Here is a 22,172-nt window from a genome sequence, read left to right as displayed (position 1 = left end):
ATGGCCACTGCGATGACTGCGATCGCCGTAAAACTTGAACTACAAATAAGCAATAGAAATAAATTTAAATGCAAGTACAAAGCAATTGTAACAATTACAGCAACAATCAACCAGCAGCAATCAATAAATTTGCATTCTTCTAGCGCCCTTCATTGCTATTTTGCTTGTTTCGGTCCTTTTGTGGCGCCAAAGCTGGCCAAAGAAGCCATAGCAGCGGCGGCAGCTGCAGGCTTTGCTGCGGTTGCTTTCGGTTGGGTTGGATATGTCGCATCGTGATAGCAGAGAAAGCAAAGGTAAGTCGGTGCAGCCCAGAATTGTTGCTTTCCAGCAAGAGCCGCTAAATTGACTTATGCGTTATATTTATAATTTCCTCAGATAAAACAAACTTCGCCTCGTGCTTGTTGATCCTTGAGCTGTTACTTTTTGTTCACTGAAAGAATCTTGTGGCGTCGATGATTACTGGAGCCTTTGTTTATATAAATCGCCTTAAGCATTTATTTAAGTTCCTGCAGCATGTACGTGTGCATTTGAAGCATCTAATAAAAGTCGTGTTTGTGCGTCGGCTCGTGTTCAGGGCGCATACGCTCGTACGACTTGGGTGCGGTGAGTGCGCGCCGGGTCGACTCGCATGCGTGCAGCACCCCGTTAGTTCTGTTTCCAAGCGCTCTCTGTATGGTATGCCACCTTTCTGTCAACGAGGTTGAAGACTGTGATCTGCGTGCACTTAAAAATATCTCTGGCTACTGGCTCCTGTGCATTTCGGGGACTTGGTGGTTGCGATTACGTGCTTATTCCTCCCCGCCTCCTCCTCTTCCTCTCCCTCCCCTCCCTGCCCTGCCGTTTTCGTATACTACCCGTATATATTTCAACTCACTTGCTTGCTGCTGTTCCATAGTGGGGCTGTTCGATTTATCGGTATCACCGCGGATAGTCCGCGGATTCCCCGAAGCATGGGAAAATCGAACGCCGGACTGCTTCTCGGGGAGTCCGCGGTGAGTCCGAGACTGTAAATCGAAGAGCCCCACCGTCTACCAACCAGTCCTCTGGAAATTTTGAGTCTAGAAAAATCGGGGAAGTTTTGGGAAGTTTGAGACCTTTGGTAGCAATAAGAGAAAATGAATATTACATCTTTTGAATAAGCGAGACATGTGCTGACGGGTATACAAGACATTCGGTTGGCAAGATATTAAAAGGGCTAATATATGTCATGATCAGCGAATGTCCCACCTAATATCAGAAAAGCTAGTGTGATTTCATGCGGAGTTGACTTATCTTTTTGGGGAGTTCACTTTCACTGCAGTGGGGGAACTGCTGCACCGTTTATGTCAACTGCACCAAGAGCCACACCCTGCTCTGTGATGCTCCCAGAGGCGGTTTTTGTAAATAATTGCTCCAACGATCACTTGCCTAAAGGCAGGGAAAAGTTGCTGCTTCTTGGGAAAGGGAACAGGAAACCGAATCGAATTGATTTGAATTGCAATATGATACTGTAATGTAGATATTGATATAGTCGAGCAATCCCCTTGTTGATGTGTGTACCGTGCATTGGGGAATGTCGGCAATCAGCCCCCGTGCTTTGTGCAATCTGCCCATGAAAGATTCGAGCCTTCTATCACGGTCGCCCACAGCCCGAAAAGAATGGCGCCTTCACACTCGTGTGCCTGATCAGGCTGCAATATTTTGAGCATTGCCGTCCAAGCGCCCATGTTGCGTGTCTCTCCTATGGGAGTTCTGCCCAATAACTAAGTTCACCACCAGCCCACAGATTGCATCTGCATATATTGAGGCGCAACAATACAAATTCTGGCACATACACTGCACTAAGTTTCATCTGCTTCGGACTCAACCTCACATCTTGTGGTGAGGGCTTCGTTTGCAGGAGTGTCTAACTCATCCTAATAAATTTAGTTGTTAAATCACACCATATCTGACCACTAACAGAGTTTCATTCCCGCACCAAGTTTCATTCATTCACTACATTAGGTACGTAGCAATTGCAGCTTTAATGCGGGTGATGTGATACTTCCACACTTTTTGAGTGGCATGAGCAGGTCAGAGATCTGTAGAATGAGTTATAATGTGAACTTTCATAAACAAATTACTGCATGTTTTTATATTAAGACTATGTGATAACCTAGAATGTGTATTTGCACTTATTACCTCAAATATTCTAAATATCACTTCCAATATTATCATCACTCTACACCTCGGGCATCTGTATGGTGTGATCATGGCTTCGTGCTCTGATCGTTTTCATCCACATAGCACGTGCGTGTAGCTTACACTGTCACCCTCTCGCACATTGAGGGTAAAGAGGGTTGAATTTTTTACCTTTCCAATAAAAAGGGAAACAATTTTTCACACATCAAAAGTGAATTCTAATCCTTGTTGTACAAGGCACCTCTGCAGGCACACCCTTCTCCAGCTTCTTCAAGTGCAACCTCGTTGCCTGATCGGATTCAATGCAGCTGCATGCCTTTTAAAGGCACCATGAAGGCAGCATACAACTTTGCTTTGTCCTAAAGATTGGGTTGCCCATACCCCACTACAAGTTTTTTTGATTGGAAATGTTGCTGCCGTCACTGGGGAATTAGTGTTTAAAAGGAGGTGGCAGAAGCCCTATGATGTACTTGAGGAAACAGCTAAAAACAGGCAGCCAGTACAGTGACTCTGCGCCGTTGTGAATGAACTGCAAGCTTGGAACCACTGACTAAAGCTAAGAAATTGTAGCAAGGCATTCCAGTGTCTAATGACCAGTAATAACAGTGTAGCCATAGACTTTGTCCTTTCCTCGGACGTTAGATGTGACTAGAATTTGACGATTTAAGCCTACTTGAACCTTTAGCGTTTCAAGAGGAAATAGCAGGTGCAATTCGTTCTTAATTCTTTGGCTTCAAAAGCTATTACACTGTTGCGAGAACCATCGAAGGGATGGCACAATGTCGCCACGCCTCATAGAGCTTCTCTAATAGAGGAGCTTTCGTGCTTTGTAAAACTGTTTTGTAGTGTTCACCTCCAATTCAATTTGGTTTCCTTTGCGTTACTTCACTGTAGCCGTTTGTTAATTGCATTACCACTGCGAAACAACGTTGGGAGCTCCAGGTGCAATCCCACAAAGCTATTTCAATAATCGGTTAATTTGGTCATCATCAGCCCTTTGTACAAAATGGACATTGGGTCGCGAGTGCAGAAAAGTAGCTGGTAAAATTATTTGAAGTTCATCATAAAGCTGGCATAAGTGTTATTTCAAAGAGGCAATACTTTGATTGGAGTGAGTTGATGTCATGTTGTCTTGATGGCCCCCTGAAGCAGTAACAGTGAGTTTGGAAAGAAGATACCTAACTGCACTTTCAGGAAAACTTGATTTAGGCAAGCTGGTTTCTCGTTCCTGTTGGTCTGCTGCCAGCCAGAAAAGCAAATCTTGGTGTGTGAAACAAAATGCTTGCCACATTGTAAATTTTTCAGTCAGGAAGAAAGGTGCCAAATTAACATCATTGTGTAAAAATTACGATAATTAAATGAATAAATACTATAGGCGAAAGACACTGCCGAATGTTTTTTACACCTTCAGTTACACAGGCTTATGCATGCTGAGGGAAAATCAGGAACAATTGGTCAATTCTGAAATGACAGTTTGGTGTTTCTGTGACCCTGTGTTTCTTGCTCAGATTGAGGCCGTTCTTGAAGTATGTCTTATACTTCACCTACAATCTTTTATAAATGAAAGACCAATGATGGAGTGCCCTGTTGTAACGCACAGCAGTTCTTGTGAACATATGACTGCATGATTGTGATCTTGTTTTTCCTAGTTGTGTACAACCTGTTAGGCGGTAGCTTGGTCCCATTGATGACCACCCACCATTGACTGGCGCTGTAACCATGAGACCAGGGGCATATAGAGTGCCAGGATTTTAGAGCTTCCACTCCCCCAGAAAAGTAGACGCCACATTTTCAGGCAGGGAAGTTTATGAAAAACCTAACGTAGATCCACCTCTTTTTTCCATTTCAGTTACAGTGCCAGGGCACAGGAGTTGCAAAATTTTAAAACCCACTGTTGATTATATATGTGCAGAAATTCCCTAAGCTCCCCCCCCCCTCCCCTTTGTGCCCCTTTCCTTGAATGCAATTCTTAGCTATCCTGCTGCATGCGAAGCAGAAATAAGAACAAAACATGGTAGATGATCCACATTATGTTCTGTCCTTTTCTCTTCCGTTTCAGGGGAGACCAGCAGTATGGATGTGAGCCGAATAAGCCCCGAGTGGAAGAAGCGAGTGCGCTCAGAGTACATGCGCCTCAGGCAAATCAAGCGCTTCAAGAGGCACGATGAGGTCATGGTATGCTGAAGAATTCGTTTCCTGGTAGCACACGCCTTGATGGCTTAGTGCCAGAGCTATTGTGGCACTTAGGCTGCATAGTTAGTAGCACTCGCCTTGATGGCTTGGTGCCTGAGGCATTGTGGCACTTATGGTCCAAGTTATTGGCCTTGCTTCTGGCCAGGCTAGGGAACTTTTGATGGAGGGGTGCAAGATTTCGTCAAGAATGCCAGGGGGGAAAGCTTAGTTCCTGTCCTCCCACTGCTGTCTGCCTTATAGGCAGTGTTTGGTTGACGAGGGAAATCTTAAATTTAGATTTTGATTCTTGGCGAGAGTAGTTAGCTGCATTTTTGTTTTTGTGTGGGAAAAAATTGTAGAGGCCTGTACTGAACTTCTGGCGTTTAGTACACTTAACGCTTGTATCGATCGAAGTAAGCATTTTGTTTTGACATCATGTTGGAGCTCCTCTAGCTGCTGGTTCTCAAAGAGGTTGTGTTCAGTTGCCTGCATCCAGTTGAGAAACATGTGCCACTCATGTGTATCTACAGAACCAAGCAAAAGTTCTACACTGTGCAATTCCCTTAAAGGAGTAGTGACACGAAATTTCAAAGCTGAGATAACTATGTAAAATGCCTCCATTTTATCAGGAGATATCTCCCAGCAAATTTCAACTGTAACCACTCAGTCTAACATATTTTACATCCATTTTAATCTTTGCCCGCACGAGAAAGCCCAGAGTGGGCCCGCATGGCATCATCTGCTCCTTGCCCCGAACTGCCGACGTCGGGGCTCCCGTGACGTAGCCGACGCGCTGGCTGCGGTTGGCACGCCTGCTATGCCGTGTGTACGCGTCATGGTTTCGGGACTGACGTCATGCTGCCCGGGCACGTGGCAATGGTGAAGAACTCGGCAGGTCTGGGCGTGTGCATGCGCTCTCTCGCGCATGCGCGTCCAGATCGGCAGCGGTGCGAGAGTTGTGACGTAAGGGGCGTCCTCCTGTCATGGCAGCCGCTCAGTGTTCGTTTTGTTGAAACCGAAACAGACACGAATAAACAACGCCGCAAATGATTTTTTACTCTGCAATCGACCCTCTAATGTGCCATTCTATGATTAGTGGGCTGGTGGGCACCCATAGCAGCAAAAATATGTAACACGAAAATTTCATGTCAGTACTCCTTTAAGGCATAGAAGGGATGGATGGATGGATGCTTGCGTGTTGCTTCAGCCTACCACAAATTTCTTGTTCCTCCCTCTTCTTGTAGGCTGCGTACATGACCAACAGGCGTTTCATCATTGAGACGGCAGCTCTCCTGCAAAAACAGCAGACTGACACCAAGCCCGTCGCCATGTTTCCTTCAACCCCGCCATTGCACAAACCGGCCATGAAAAAGGTGCTACTCCTCTTCTCTTCGAGAGGTAATTTGAGTGCCATTTGTCGCTTGCCTAACCCTTTTGCTCCCCTCCTCTGTTGAAGTGTGAAGTGGAGCTGGGAGATGGGACAAAACAGGCGTCACCGATGCGTGTCATGTACGCCGTCAATCCCATACCAACCATGTACACGTGGGCACCGACTCAGAGGAATTACCTGGTACGGCACTATTTCACTTGGTGGTTACATTATCTAGCGAGTGTGCTCCTACTCGTAGGCACTATATTTTGTTGCTGCTTTGTGGTGGGTTTTTAATTATTTATGTTTATTTTCATCACTTTTCCCGCAGGTGGAAGATGAGACAGTGCTGCACAACATTCCCTACATGGGAGACGAGATCCTGGACCAGGACGGGAAGTTCATTGAAGAACTTCTCAAGAACTATGATGGCAAGGTGCACGGTGACCGGGATGCCGGGTCCGTGAACGACGAGCTCTTCCTGGATCTGGTTCACGCGCTGATGGCCTATGATGATGAGCCAGGAGGCAGCTGCCCAGGTAAAGCGGCAGGCGCACTCACTTGACTCCTGAAGGGCACACATCTTCTCCAGTTGCAAACGTAATAACTATTGTATAACCTTATTGGGCTGCACTGGTAGCATGCTGGTTAGTGGTCCCTGAGATGCTTTTTGAGCTAAGTTGGGGTGCACTGGTTGCTTGTAGTGCAAGCGTGGCGGTGCTGTGTAGTAAGAGAAACCAGTGCCGCCTTTTGGAAAGAGTTTGGCTACACTGGTTGCTTGTAGTGCAAGCGTGGCGGTGCTGTGTAGTAAGAGAAACCAGTGCCGCCTTTTGGAAAGAGTTTGGCTATTCTTCTATCTTGCGATGCATCGCTGGTGCCGCACCTTGCTATCTAGCTGCCCAGATATTGCCCCTCTGCGGTCGGCGAAACCCGGAAACAGCCATATGTTGACCATCTTCCTGATCTTCTGCTCCTGCTCGGAGCGTTTCCTGGGGGTGCATCCATGAGACTGTTCAAAATATGGTGGAGCATGCTATATCGGTAGCGTGCTAGATCGATAGTGCAGGTTCTGCTGTGGTGTTGCAATGACCTGTCATATGCCACTATCCCATTGATCGCGTCTATTCATTAAACTTCTGCAACTAGATGGCTCTGAAGAGAACTACGGGCAAATTTTTTCCCGGTCTGTGTTATCAGTGGGACATGCATCCACTTGCTCTTATCCTGCCTTACTCAACTTAATTTTTTGCCGCCAAGTATTCTTCCCCAGGAGCTGCGGTTTTGTCTGTTGCTCTTTGTGTTACGTGTCTGCCACGTTGTGCATCTTAATTTGAGCTGAGGCATCTTCCTTGCTATCGGATCCATGGTGCATGATTTTTACCCCTAAACTTGATGATCTCTGTGGAAGTTCAGGTTTCTTGAAAATTTGTGAAGTTTCTTCGCATTGTGTAATTTTTATTTGAGGGACAGGGTTAAGCCACACTTAATCATTTGGAAGTTCTTTCTGAATACACCCTTGTGCATACCAGTTCCTTGCCCAGTTTGTTTGGGTTTCAACTGAAATATCTGTTTTTTTCTTTCTTGCGTGAGTTACTGTACAATGGTTACTTTTAAGGGTATTGTTGCCTCTGCTGCTTGTTCTAAAATCGTGGAAGCTTCTTGATATGGGCACTTTTTTTTTCTTTTCCAGACAAATATGATGACCAGGGGGCGCCATCGGAGTTCATTTTCACAGCCATATGCTCGGTGTTCCCTGACAAAAGATCTCCGCAAGAAATGAAAGAGCGGTATGTATTGCTGTCAGTGTCAATTTTCAATGCGGCAAGCAATTTTATGCTGAAGTTGGCAAATGTCTTGATGGTGTGTGCATCAGTGTGTGTGCATATCCAGCTTGAGTGAGGAACAGGACTATGGTGTTGCTTCTAATTTCACTTCTCCGGGCACTTCATCCATCTCCCGTACTAACCTGAAAAGTCTTGTAATAAGCCACGGGCCCCCACGCCGAAGTACATCATCCCTTGTTCACCAAACACTCCTGCAGTGCTTCCAGCTTTGGGTGGTCATATACAGTTGAACATCAATTTAGCGAAGTCACCGGGACCCGCAAATCATTTTGTAATATTGGGAACTTCGTAAATTCGAGAGAATGATAAATTTATTGCCTAGTGAATGAGCTCATGATATTCGCCTGCACGCACTTCGTGAGCAGCGGGAGCACACACTTCTCATAGCTGGCCAGTGAAGTAAAAGCGTCCTCAGCACCCTTGTGTGCCGAGGGTGCCTGGTGGAACTGATTTAAAGCCTGGAAAGAAATGCGCAGTCGGTTGTTCTGTGCAGTTTCGATTTGTAGTTTCGTACGAACCAAAATGAGAATGCCTCCGTTGCATTGATTGTACTGCTCCTACACTGGCAGCACACTGCCAGACATTCTAGACGCCATAAATTTGGAAAAACCTCTTTTTCTATACAACTTTTTTTCCTAAATGCTTAGTTAAATTGGGTTTGGTGGGGAAGTTTGTTTCGTTATTTCGAGTTCATAAAAGCATTAAGCCTATGGGCAACTGCGGGGGAATCCGAATTTGTTTGTTAAATTGAGAAATCCGTAAAATCAGGTTTTGTAAAATCGAGTTTCAACTGTATAAGGTGTTGCAACATTACCTTAGCTGCATTAAAAACAAATTTTTGTTGAGCAACGCGATCACTCCGTTGCATTCAAAGTTTGCACAAAGGTCTCATTCTACGGTCCAATTTGTTTGGTGCCAATGAGATTGGCAGCTGCACTAACTTGGTTATTTATAAGCTACATTAAAAGTATTCACCGGTGGCAGTCCCTTCAGAAGTAGTAAATGCATACATGGAACGTAGGTGCCACACACACCGGTGGCAAAACACCACCCTTGGTGTTGCTTCATGGCAAATGGAGCATTTCGTTGCAGCCAGGTTCTACGAGCTACATTCACCTGACCCTGTGAGTGGGGCTTCCATGGGAGATAATTGCTTTTATTTGACATACAAGTTCAGTCCCAGTGGGCCAAAGGGTGTGGCAGGCTGTTGTTTTGCCGAGTGATTAGGGTACCCACCCCACCTCAGTGGTCAGTCCCAAGCCTGGGTAGAACGCAGGAGTGTACCTAGGCTTGGATTGCGGCCTGATTTGTTAAAAATCGCATCATCGAATGCCAGTGATGCCGACCCTGATAGGTGCAACCATACCAGGAAGGCTCCCACGACACAAACGGGGCCCCCTCAGCAGAGCAGGATCTGGCTACACTGGCTCATTTTGGCCTAGCCTACTCGTAATGATATATGAGAGGCCTCTGTGCTACATTAGACACAAAAAGGCTGATAATAATGGTAAGACAGCCAGCGAATAACCAGTGTGACAGAATGGTGGCTGGGAGACATCACAAGGAGTGGGGGAAGACAGGTGGCTCGATGAAGGGATGAGTCAAGAAAATTTGGAGTCAAGGAGTAATTTCCGACTGTGCAGGTTACGAGTGTTTGAAAATCTACGGAAGTGGCCTTGGTTCTGCAGTGGACATAAATAGCCTGTCGATGATGGGTCTGAATTTGGAATGTTCGGGCCTTGCGTGACGTGACCCTGGTGCTGAATGTGCTCTGTGCATGCTGTTTGTACGGCCACATTTTGTGCAAAGAGCCATTGGCAGGGCAGTGCTGACGAAGAGGCCCCCTCGCACCCACTCTTGCCGGCAGGTACAAGGAGCTGATGGAGAAGGAGAACCCGCCCCCGCTGCCGCTGGAGTGCACGCCCAACATAGACGGGCCGTTTGCACAGTCGGTGGCTCGGGAGAAGAGCATGCACTCCTTCCGCACCCTCTTCTGCCGGCGCTGCTTCAAGTATGACTGCTTCTTGCACAGTGAGTGGGGAGTCTGAATGCGGGGGTCACTTTAACCGCTCGATGGGGGTTTTTAAGTGCGGAGCACTTAAAGGCTCGCCTTGCCGTCGTAGCTCACTGTAACACTCGATGTCAAGCGACTGCTGGAATCAGGCGGCGCAGCGAGATAACGGACCCAAGTAGAGCCCTGCGTACCTGTCGTGGGGCGTCTCGCAGAGGCTTCGAAAACCAAGCTGTTTAAATAGTCATAACCGTTCCAAACTCGTGAAACGCTGGCACTTGTCATACATCTCCCCATTGTTTAGCGCGAAAAAAACTGAAGGTACATTTGAGACAAAATATACGTAATTAACCGGCAGCGCCCGCGTTCATTTAGTTAGGAACGCTCGTTGGGTTGGTTTTTACGATAGTAAGAAAAAAAAGTGGCAGGCAACGCCGGCATGTGCGGGAGGAAAAGCAAGCACAAAAAGAACAGAACTCTCGCTGGCACAGTTTCAGGCAGGGGGCACGCAATCACTGCGGAGGTGGGAAATTTGAATTGCATTTGGTAATAGCAGTGAGCGGATTATGGCGCTACAACCCATTATGGCGAATCACTGCTCCGCACTTCCGACAGCTTTCATGTTGAGTGGAATAGCTTTTTTTAACGCGCGCTCGGATTCTCCACATTGGTATTGACAGGCTATATAAGTAGCATACACGAAACACGTAAGCAAAATGAAAACCACCAAGCACAAGCACTGACTTGCCATTAGCATGGTTACTTAAAAAATTCGTACACACCTAAGACTTTTTGTGTGTTATAATGCGAAAGCATTACATGGTTTTTAAGGCGAGGCGATGATGAAAATATTATCATGATTTGTTGTTCAGAGTCCATTGCAGTAGACACAGCACCGATGAAAGTATTTCGTTCTGTCATTATTATCGTCATTATCCCTTTCCCTCCGGGTCGTATTCTTTTTTTTTGAGTAAATTAATTACAGGCATGGCCAATATCGCTAGTTATCCTGCGTAAACACTGTTTGTGTAAATGTGCTTTCTTACTTGTGTAATTAGCATGCACAGATTATTCCTATAAGCCTCAGTGCATGTCTCCGACACGTTTTTAAATTGATGGCCGCAGCTTATTAACCTGGTCTGCCTTTTGTCCGCTGCAACCAGGGTTCAGTTATGGTGCAAAGGATGCATGTTAGTCTTGCATTCCGAAGGCCCCTGGTTCGAATACCACACCACCAAATTTTCTTTTAGGGCCATATTTTTAGGCCCATATTTCGAATGCGGTGACGATCGGTGCTGATTTTTCGTTTAATGCTTTCTCATTAAAGTGACTTCAGTAGTCCTAGCAGCTGCTTGACTGTGCCAGGTTGGGGTATGGCTGAATAGCCAATAGCTGGTATTACAAGGCCTACTATTGGGAGCTACTGGTGCCGAATGGGGATTGTTTCCAGAAAATGGGTTTAGAACGTCACCTTGGCTGTTGCTGAGCAAGGGTGCCACGTTTGGCCACTTTCGTTTGTCTAATTAGGTGGTGTGCTGCTAATGGGTTCACGCATTTAGTTGAGCCCACTTGACTGCTTTCAGCATTTCGTTCCCCACCGAGCAAATACAAGCGGAAGAGCTGTGACATGAAGCTGGACACGGAGCCGTGTGGGTCGCACTGCTACCTGCATCTGGTGAGGCAAAAAGAAACAGAACAACATGGCAATTACGTCATTTCACACTTTTGACATTGGGAATCATGGGGACATGGTGCTTGATATGTCGCATTGGGGCAGTGCAGCATTGTGACAGCCTGAAATAGTAAACTAAATTGCGTCCATAGCTTTCATTATGGCTCCAGTCTTTGTTTGCAGTAGATGGAATGTGCCAATGCACTTTAATGTGAATTTGATGTACTGGCCTAGCATTGGGTTTGATTGATGGCAGCTTAGCACAATGTGGTTTACCAAAGAGAGAGCATGGCAAGTCAGGTCAGACGAATGTGGGAGCATGAGTCCTATGAATTGTGTTCCAGTTGTCCATCTATCTTGCACCTTTTTTGTCTAACAGTAGTTTTCTAAATGAGGGTTTCGTTTATCTCCCAAGCCAGTGGCAGTCAAGCTGTTCAATTGAACCTGTTCAACTGCGGTATTCCAAAACACAGGTGAAATATACTTGAGGCAGGCTGTGTTCATATAATTCCTTTCAAGAGATTTTGCCACTAATATTAGAAAGCATGAAGCGCATTGACCTGCTTTGAAGTGAGGTTTCTCTTATCTCTGAAACAGACTCTCTGGTGCCACACATTAGCGAAATATTGATGGTCCAGTAGCGCACATTTTATGTGAGCAACTCCTTACAGAGAGCAGTTCTCGTTCCTTGCTTTAGCCATGCTCAGTAGTGCGACCTTCAAGACACTTTTGTGCATTGCACACCATGTTAAGTTTCCTTTCTTTTTGCTTAGGACTCGGTGAAGGTTTCACTGCAAGCAAAGCTGAGGGCAGAGAGGGAGTCATCTGAGCAACGCACCATGCATAAGCACGTCGCCGTAGACAGCGGCAACGAAACGAGCGGGGAAGACAGCAACGACAGCACGCGTGCCAACAGCAAAAAGAGCGACAGCTCTGAGAAGGACCAGGACAAGCCGGCACAGATGACCGTCAACAGCTTGGCAGGTGGGCCTGTTTGCACTTGTGAAGACCGCTTGTTTAGTGAAACAAATACACTGAATAGCCTGTTCACTTGTAAGGGGCATACAGCCCGCTCCTGTGGCGGTGAAGAAGGCAAGATTCTAGCGGCGCTCTAACTGAGTCAGAGCAGTCGGAGGTTGACGTGGTGAGGCGACCAACCGAACATACTTTGAGCACTCGATTTTGACCACCCTAACACTCAAGTGCTTTCCAGAGTACTCCAGAGCGCTCTAAAGCGACGTACTGAATACACCGTAGTTTTACTACTAGTTTTCAGCCTGTGCTTGCTGACATTGGCCCTGTGTTTATTCTTTCGCTACTAATTGCCATTTATGCGAAAATTTCAAAATTTTTCAAAACATCAAGATTTTTTTCAACAACTATTGTTTCTCTTCACTGCTTTTATTTACCACTGTGAAGAAAATGTAGCATGAAAAAAAAGAAAGTGTGGCATTTTTTAAAAACCAATTGAAGTTGTTGCTTGTTCTGGCTCTTGCACGGCCGTAAGCGTAATTCTCCCTACTAAAGATTGCAGCTGTACTTGCCTTGAGCATGGACTTTGTTACTGAACTGTGGTACGGTGGCGCCACTGCGCTGCCATTTCCCTCAAAAACTCTGCCTACCTAGCTTTCTGTGAGTAGTATTGAAATGTGGTGCAGCCTACAAAGAAAAGATGTAAGTGCCTACACATCAAACGGGGACCTGTGGACATAGTTAACATGGTCAAATAGTGGTTGGTTCCACCGCATATTTCGAGGCGTGGAATGTGTGGGCAAAAACAGAAGGGCGTTCGGTCAGTCAGTCGGTCGGTCAATCAGTCGGTCCCAGCTGCATGGTTCACATAGCAGTCATACAGACTCATTTCAACAAATGAGACAAACTGTTGGTCCCAGCCGGTATTTTTAAAGGGGGACGTGGCAAGTAAAACTATTTTTGTTAATTATGGACTAAATTTAGTCAAATTAGGAAATTTTATGTACTTAACTAACCTAACAACAAAACTTAAATCAGTTTAAAAATCTTCTTCTTCTATACTTCTATACTTTTCTTCTTCTTCTATATCTTCTATACTTTTTGAGTTACCAGACTAATTGCCTTTGCAGAGCTGTCCCAAGTTTAATTAACTAATTAGGCAAGAACTCAACAAGATTTTTATGTCAGTATCACCAGGAAGGTCTATTCTGTGCAAGGAAGCTATTTGATTATTGCTTTATTTCCTTTACGTATCCAAAAAGAAAGACAGAAGTTTCACTTTCTTTATGACAAGAAACTATTTCTAATTTTGAAAGGAAGGTAAAACTTTTTTTGTTCTTTTTTTATGTCTAAAGGATATATCGCAATAATCTATCTTCCTTGCACAGAATAGACCTTCCTGGTGATGCCGACATAGGAATATTGTTGACTTCTTGCCTAATTAGTTAATTATGCCGAATGCAAGTTTCAGGTAATTAGTCTTCTTACTTAAAAAGTATAGAAGGTATCTTTAATCTGATTTCAGTTTTTTTTTTGTTAGAATGGTTAGCTACATAAATGCTCCTAATTTGATTAAATTTGGTCCATAAATAAAAAAGTCTTACTTGCCACCAAGTACGGGCTTTGTATTGCCTGAGCAATCCCTCAGAGGAATTCTTGGCTAGTCTTTTTGCGCAGCTTGTTTTAACTTTTCATTAGCTGTAATGATATTTGAACCTAAGTCAGTGATTTCGGATTTAGCAAACTAACGATTTCAGCACTGACTCCCTCTTTTGCGTAGTAGTACGAAGTGGTTGTTGTAGGTGACTATATGCGTATAAATTTGTTTAGGCACTGACTCTTGGATTCTTGTAGCAACCATGATGGTGAAGGGAGCAAAATGTTTTGAGAAACGTTGGGCTGTAGCGGGCATTGAAGTCGACAGTCAACTAGTAGCCAGTTTCAGCTTTTCAGTGATCGTTTGTTCGCCTTCCCCCCACAGGGAAGTCGTTTGCGGGCAAGGCTGCTCACCTGCTGGCCTCCCTTGAGCCGGTGGTGCAGCCATCACAGGAGGAGCTCCAGGAAGAGTGGACGGGCGCAGAGCAGTCCCTCTTCCGCGTCCTGCGGGGCGTGTTCTACGGCAACTACTGCGCGCTCGCCACGCTCATCCTCACCAAGACTTGTGCCCAGGCGAGCCACAGCTCTCTCCCTCTCCTCCTTGCCTGGCTGGAATTTTGCTCGAAAGCATTGCCATCAACCAAAGGCTTACAAGGTTGAGCCCAGATGTATTGAATTGCTAGGAGATTGTGAAATATTGCCAGCATAAGCTTTGAGGAAACATCTACTCCTGGTAACTTTACGGTACAGCAGCACACGGCTGCAGCGAAATTTCACGGGGCCTGCAGAAAAATTTGGTGGAGCAACTTTGTAGCTGGGAATATGAAAAACTGAAATTAAACCTGGAGAAAATGTGGAAGCCATACTTGCTAGTAATCACTCTGCGCAGGCTGTTTCCCCTTTGACAGCAGCACCGCTAAAGGTGTTCACCCAGAGGTGAAAATCCATCCCTTTCCCTCACCACACTGTGTATCACGTGACTGCCTGTCACACCTTTGTGCATAAGCATAGACAGGCAGGTTGTAGAAGCTTGGTAGATCCCTTCATGCACAGGGGTCATGTGTTGGGTACGCTGTTGTAAATTTTGTTACGTTTCCCAATGCCCGTGGTTGGCTGTGCAATGACTTGGCACTTTTGCAGCAGCCACCCAATACCACACAGAAGACTAGGCCCGGCATGCTCACTGCATCTGTCATCAGCGGCACTTCAGTTTCTTCTTCTTTTTAGCACCAATGGGTTTTGAGGAGGGCAGTGAGCAGTCGCTGCATGTTCTCACTGTGTTAGTCCACTCCCTCCTACTTCTTCTAATAAGCTCCCACAAGACTCTAGCATTCTCATAAAGCAAAAGTTACTCAGTTCTAGCTCCACATCTGAACATTCGGCATCTACAGGATGGAACAGTCCAGCAGATGGTTAGGTTGGTTGTTATGTGTTGCTCCAACTAACATGTGTATGAATGGCCACTAGCACCACTCTTGTTTGTGTTGGAGGTTGCCATGCCTGACAGCGCTGTGCGACCCCTCAGTTGTTTTTTCCTGTGCGAGTGGCTGCGCTGTTGCTCTCATGTGATGGTCAAGTAAAAAACTTGCACAAAGTCGCACAAGGCTTGAATCATAGTGCAGCTGGAAGATTTCTTACTATGTAAGCACTGAAGGACGCACTACCACGCATTGCATTAGGTTTGAAATTGTTTATTTACACATTCCAGCATCACTTTTCACTGTGTTAGTAGTAGTCATCGTCATATCAATCTATATCATCGTCTTCCTCATGCATGACTGGCGGGCTTGAATCATTTTGTCCGCAGGCTTTCACGTTTCTCCCAAAGTGGAACGCATCAGCATGCCCTAGAACTGGTGGCAACCAGCTTCGTGAACTGTGCGTCTGTAGCGTGAGCTGTCATGTGCTCCCCCCCTTGAGCTGTGGACTAACGTGGACTGTTTTCTTGGTATTTTTTTACGAGCGCCACACGCAAGCCTAGACGACGACAAGTGCTCCTCGTGAGGCGCGTGCTCACGTGTGCAGTAAACAGCGGGGTTTACTAGTACCCGGGGTGTTCTGATAATGCTGCACATATTATGGCCAGCAACAACAGCTCCGCTGTTAAAAAATCAACTGCCCCTCTTCAATCTTTCTTCACTTCACCCACTATCATCATCATCATTACAGAAGGTTTGCTTTCCTGCAGTGTGTTTTGGGTGGACTGGAGAGACTGAAAGCTTTGCATTAACAACAGTTGATCTCAAAAGATGCAGCATTACATACCTGGGCTTCCATTCCAGAATCTCGCTAACGTTGATGGCATTCGTGGTGACCTGGACCTTGCACCAGGTCACACCGACCGTACTGCCAAGAGAGGCCAATCATTGGCAGGCCAGGAAAGGAATGTGGCACTACTTTCCAAATTGTAATAATCACTTGACGTGGGGCTAGAAACAGTGTATGCACTAGTATTGCGTGCCATGAAATTGGCACCTTGTCTAGAGTTTTGGTGTTCCCAGCTATTCTTGAAGTTCCTGTTCCAAGGTTGGGCGTTTCCGTGCTGCATTGTTGCAGGTGTACGCTTTTGCCCAGAGGGAGCTGGCCGACCTCCCGCCAGAGGAGCCAGTCCATGACAGCACCCCGCCCCGGAAGAAGAAGAAGAAGCACCGCCTCTGGTCCATGCACTGCCGCAAGATCCAGCTGAAGAAGGACAGCTCCTCCAACCACGTCTACAACTACGTACCCTGCTACCACAAGGATCAGCCGTGCGACCAGAACTGCTCCTGCGTGGAGCGGCAGAACTTCTGCGAAAAGTTCTGCCTCTGCAACTCTGACTGTACGTCGTTTTGGTGTCTGCCTTACCACCACATCTTCCTTAAATCTGAAAAATCAACTTCTCTTGCTCAAAAAGTATGCGCAGTGGAGCCCACTCATGAATCGAACGGTGTAATAACAAAATATCAGATGTAGTGAGCAGTTCTTAAAAATTTGTCTATGCCCACGTTTATTGCATGAAATAGGATTTTCAGTCCACTTTAAGTAAAGGACAGCAGGTCTGTGCATAACAAATGGCACATTACTAAAATTTCTCAAATTCTGTACATTTAGCTGAAATTAACGTTGTCATGTATGGACCTTGCTTTGTGTGAGGGATTGCTGTGGTGAGGTTGGCACCATTTGGGGTCAGAGGGTGCTTTTCTGAAGAAGAAAAAAAAAAAAAAGGAGGGGGAGACAGAGGGAAAGAGAAAAAAAGAAGAAATGTAACTGAAAAAAAAAAAGCTTCATTGTGTTCGGATGGCGTTATTGATTTTTTTTTTATGGCCTTTCAGCCTGCAGAGCAAGATCAGCTGTAACCGCCAGGTGTATGGTATCCCTCAGTGCCCACTTCTCCGAAGGGCAGTCAGATAGCTGTAAAGAACAATAACAGAGTAGTACAGTAAGTGACTGGTTTTTCGGACCTGGAGGAGAACAAAAAATAGTCCGAAGAAAAAAGCAGTCCAAAAAATCGGCGAGTCATTACTCCTATAATACTACTGGCAGTTCCTCGTGAAAGTCCGAAATATCCAGCAAGTCCAAAAGAAACTGTCGGCTTCTGTACTTGAAGGTTGCATACTGTTTCCATTGGCATTATTTGTAGTAATGTAATAAAGCCTTGCACGTTGGTGGCCTTTTGTTCGCTGGCTTAGGGCACTGATGGTGTGGCATACTTTGCAGGCCAGCAGAGGTTCCCAGGCTGCAGGTGCAAGGGGCAGTGCAACACCAAGCAGTGCCCGTGTTACCTGGCTGTGCGCGAGTGTGATCCCGATTTGTGCCAGACTTGCGGAGCCGGTGCGTCTTCCATCTCTTCTTACCCACTTTGTGACGGCCAGGCCCTTGCTGTGCCAAGCATGATCTGCTGGAGTTAAACCCCTGCCACATGGCAAATTTAATGTCATTCCCGTCGAATGCCATTCGTTCAAGATGACATTTGTTTGCTGCCACGCGAGAAAATGTAATCACATTCGATCAAAATTCGATCGAAATTCGAAAATGTAATGACATTTGATCAATTATTTTTGCATGCGTATAATTTTTAGTCATTTATTTACTCATATGAAACAAGCCAAATAGAGTTCTAAAAAATAAAACTGCTAGTCTCGCTACCAGGCCAGCCTCAGCCGGTGTGGTGGGTGCCAGCTTAAAGTGCATTCTTAAAGTGCATTCCTGAGAGCAGTAAAGGTGTTTAAGGTCTTTTCACTCAGTTTTCGCAAATATTGAAGCGCTTGCTAAAGTATTTTCTCTACGCAAGTTTTTACCCATCGCAACTGCCATCATTTATTTGCAAATGGCATTAATTTTGGCCATGTAGCAGCACGTTGAGAAAATGACATTAAGTCGAACGAATGACATTCTATAGGAATGACATTAAATTTGCTGTGTGGCAGGGGTTTTAGTGTTTTGCTAGATCTCAAAAGCTAGTTGTTTTTGTCACAAGCACGTAGATTTGATGGCACTAACTTTTGGTAGGGTACAGTGTTTTTCTCCACATGCCACGATTGAGTGAGGTGAAAAACAAAAATGCCCGTGTCAAGATTTCGTAGCATGTTATAAAGATCCTATGGAGGCATAAATTAATTCACTGTCCTCTACTTTGCGTGCTTCATGGCACAGGTGTATCTTTGACACGTAAAACCTGTATTTCAAAAGGATTTTGTGTCTGTATTGTCACGAAGCAAGAACAATGCAGGGTTGTTCCAGTAAACAGGGTTTATTAGAGCGAACTTGTGCTCCGGAAAGCAGTTACAAAGAGAAAACAAGCATCACAGAAGCACTCAGCAATATGATGTGTGCAGGAGCTTCGGCAAAAAATAATGCAGCGGTGTTTGCCCTGCAAGCATTTCTCTCTTCGCGTTAATCTTTCTAGAATCATCGAATTACATCAGGAACACTGACAATCAGAGCCGAATGTTCCAGTCTAGTGGTGACAGGGCGAAACTCTCTCCCTATCAAATAAGATAGCCCATGCGGTATACGAAAGGAAGGGAGAGGAACACATGCTTCATTCTGAACACAGATAAGACAGCCGGGTGCGGTCACACGCTGGCAACAAAACACAGAAGTAAGCAGTAGAGAAGGCATCGTTTGTGCCTATATAATAGAGAATGAATACACTTTTATTGGAGCAAACAGCAGTGGTTAAGATGTCACTCGGTGGGATGGGTTGGCTATTCCTAAATTATAGGTGTTTCCCTTTCAAAGCAGCAATACATGCCTTTTAGGAGATGGGACAGCTCCATTAGTTTGGACCCCATTTCAGTTCAGAGTTTGCCTTGTTCTGGGGTTTATTAGTGATTTACTATGCTTTTGTGTGTGCATTCCAAGTAAAGATTTTTTAGCGTGGGCACTTTCCTTTTAATTTATAAGTACCTGGCTGAGCTTTCGACGAGGTTATGTGATGAGCACTTTGCCTGATAGTTGCAGTCTTAACTAAGTAATGCACTGACATTAGGAAATAGCCAATAGCTCTCGATGCATTCTACCCAGAAGTAAGCGCAAGTGGTGCTTCAGCAGTGTTGCTTGGTGGCGTGCGTGCATACAGTAGCCCCATTTCTTTTTCATTGCAGATCAATTCGACGTTCAGAACATTTCCTGCAAAAATGTGAGCGTGCAGCGAGGCCTTCGAAAGGTAAGTTAGAGTCACGTAGGGCTTAAAGAGTGCTGTTTAACAATTATCTTTTTCACCCTTCCTTGTTATTATTTTATTTTTATTTTTTTTTCAGCATCTCTTGCTGGCGCCATCTGACGTTGCTGGCTGGGGCATATTCCTCAAGGACACAGCTCAGAAAAATGAGTTCATATCTGAGTATTGTGGCGAGGCAAGTAATATTTGTGCTGTCCTGCCACAACAAGATGTGGACGGTGGCTACAAATGAGCCGAAATTGATAATTTTCACTACATACCGACGCAGCTAAAGTAACATTAGCATGCATAGCAAACTTGCAAACAGACTGAACACAGTTCCAGGAGGGCACATCAAGTAATGGCGTGACGATCTTGCGCTTACTGCAACCAAGCTGCTTTCTTTTACATACAGTTGTATTGTGTGTGCCTTACCTTAGACCCGTTACTCTACTCTAGATCATTTCACAAGATGAAGCTGATCGCCGAGGAAAGGTGTACGACAAGTACATGTGCAGCTTCCTCTTCAACCTCAACAACGGTGGGTGGAGAAAGACTGTCCCACAATTCCTTTGTTTCAGATGGGAAAATGCATTAACCACTCCTGCTCTCTTCGTCTACAGAGTTTGTCGTGGACGCCACCCGCAAGGGCAACAAGATTCGCTTTGCCAACCACTCCATCAACCCAAACTGCTATGCCAAAGTGCTCATGGTGAATGGGGATCATCGCATCGGCATTTTTGCCAAACGACACATCCAGTCTGGCGAGGAGCTGTTCTTTGACTACAGGTAAGCTCCTGTGTGTGAAAGCGAGTTAGCTTCCTTTAAGCTATATATATATTCCTGTGAGCACAAACACGTGCAATTTGTGACCTCGCCAATTGCGAGTGAGGAGTGACACGGAGTCGGGGTAGCTTTGCTAAGCATTCTTTCGAAATGGACAGCTAGGTGGAGGCACGTAAATCAGTGTATGTGGGAACTTCTATTTTTTAAGACATTAAATTTTTAAGCATTTTATTAAAGGCCAACTGCACTCAAAATTTCGACCTCTTGAAAACACTATTTCCATATAGTCTGCTGAAAAGGAAAGCAAGATGCAAAATGCAACAGCTGAAATATGCGCATGGACGCCGCAAGCAGTCAGCAAAAATTGGCGATTGTGAAACCAAAATCGAGAAGAGCGCAGCCATTGCAGTGACGTTGCAGCCGTCCAGCAAGCGGCCGGACGGTCAGCAGGTCGGGAACAAGCCTGCGCGCAAGCTCTACGCGCGCACGGGGCAGCAATGGGTGAAGCATTCGCAGCAGAACTCGACCGGTTCTCCGGCTGCGTGGCTGGCCAAAGGAAGAAGCCCTGGACGTCCGTAGCGCCACAGGTGCATCATGGCTGTTTGTGCACTCCGCCGGCAGGTGCAGCGTGGTCTGCAGCGGAGCTTTTTTAAACGCTTCTGACTGATTGACCAGGCGTTTCACAGGGCTACCACTTGTGTCCCAGCTGATTTGGTGGTGCTTTACACATTAAAAACAAATTTGGTCGAAGTGAAATTTGAGTGCAGTTGGCCTTTAAGTGGGTTCTCCCACTGCAACTAGCGGCAAGATTTCTTTCAGCTGCGATTTTGGTCAAATGTTCTGCCTTGGCAGAAAAGTACAGTTGAAAAGGTTATGTGGACGAATGTGAGAGCTGTCATACGCCCTGCATCAAGTGTGTGCATTCTAGGGATGCACATACCCCTGCCTTCCGTTGCATGCACAGGTATTAGTTCTGCAAGTGCCAGTGGCAAAGTTTTCAGTAAAAATAGCTCCTGCTCTAGTGCATGTATTTGTTGCTGCATTTTAGTTTTAAAATACCACATTTTTTCTTTGCAGATACGGGCCTACTGAACAGTTGAAGTTTGTGGGCATCGAGCGAGAATTGGAATTTCTGTAGCCATCCAGTGGCGCAGTTTCTATGGCAGAGAACGCCGTGTGGGTCCACTGTAAATTACCACAAAAGCATAATCACAAGTTCTGTATTATTAAACTTTTCATGTGCCATTTTCCAGCTGGGTACTCATAACCGTTAACAGCCTTAGACTGGCTGTTTTTGTACTGCAAGATTGACAGTGCTGCGCACAGCTCTGCCAGAGTTTTTTTTTTTTAATAAACGATATTTACCTCGGCTTTCATGCTTACTTTCCTTGTGTACGGGGGTAAAGGAATCGCACCGAATTTGGGTTAATTGCTCCTGGGAGTCCATGCTAGCCCCAAAACTCTTAAGTGTGTTGCTTACCTGTAATTATAGTGCCACTTATGTCATCAGTGTCTGCGTCCGAGAGGTTAGGAGCAGATGTTGGGGCAGCTAATTGTAAGTCACTTTTTTTCCCCTAGCAACAGCACCCGAGAGCAGTTTTCATGATTGCCTATAGCCTGCTTCCCACCAGCTCAGTTTAAAGGATTAATCCTGCCGCTCTATTTTGGTGCAAGTGAGCCAAGAAATCTTTCTAAAACAAGCTTGAGGCAGTGATGGTTGGGCCCAGGAAGAGTCCTCATCTAAGCCAGGAAGCCCTTGCCCGCTTTTGCAGTCTGGGCCCTGTCTACCAGGCTATGCCAGGCCAAGAGGCCTGTTGGCATGCCCACTGTTCATAAGGGGAAGGATCCTCTTCTTCCATGCTTATGATCACAAACAAAGCATGTGTTCTGGGCTAAATATTTTTAAGAAGTGAGCGTATGTTAATGCCTAAATTGTTAGTCTGAATGAC

The 22,172-nt window shown here is 45.6% G+C and overlaps 1 protein-coding gene across 1 annotated transcript; it reads left to right on the top strand.

Annotated features, from left to right (window-relative positions):
* The first annotated feature begins 157 nt into the window (after positions 1-157).
* Positions 158-21,594, top strand: LOC144178746 (histone-lysine N-methyltransferase EZH2-like). Its single transcript, XM_077706834.1, has 17 exons — positions 158-293; positions 4,220-4,335; positions 5,577-5,705; positions 5,789-5,902; positions 6,033-6,240; positions 7,392-7,488; positions 9,413-9,576; positions 11,140-11,231; positions 12,002-12,212; positions 14,182-14,369; positions 16,353-16,614; positions 17,493-17,606; positions 19,382-19,443; positions 19,538-19,633; positions 19,897-19,978; positions 20,061-20,226; positions 21,301-21,594. The coding sequence occupies exons 1-17, from the start codon at positions 263-265 to the stop codon at positions 21,359-21,361; spliced, it is 2,193 nt and encodes a 730-aa protein (XP_077562960.1). The 5' UTR covers positions 158-262; the 3' UTR covers positions 21,362-21,594.
* The last annotated feature ends 578 nt before the right edge of the window (positions 21,595-22,172 follow it).

The sequence above is a fragment of the Haemaphysalis longicornis genome, unplaced genomic scaffold (genome assembly GCF_048455015.1).
Source record: "Haemaphysalis longicornis isolate Haplotype H1 unplaced genomic scaffold, Haemaphysalis longicornis Haplotype H1 scaffold_4, whole genome shotgun sequence".
Taxonomy (NCBI): domain Eukaryota; kingdom Metazoa; phylum Arthropoda; class Arachnida; order Ixodida; family Ixodidae; genus Haemaphysalis; species Haemaphysalis longicornis.
The sequence above is the reverse complement of the archived record's forward strand: the minus strand, read 5'-3'. Positions and strand labels throughout refer to the sequence as shown.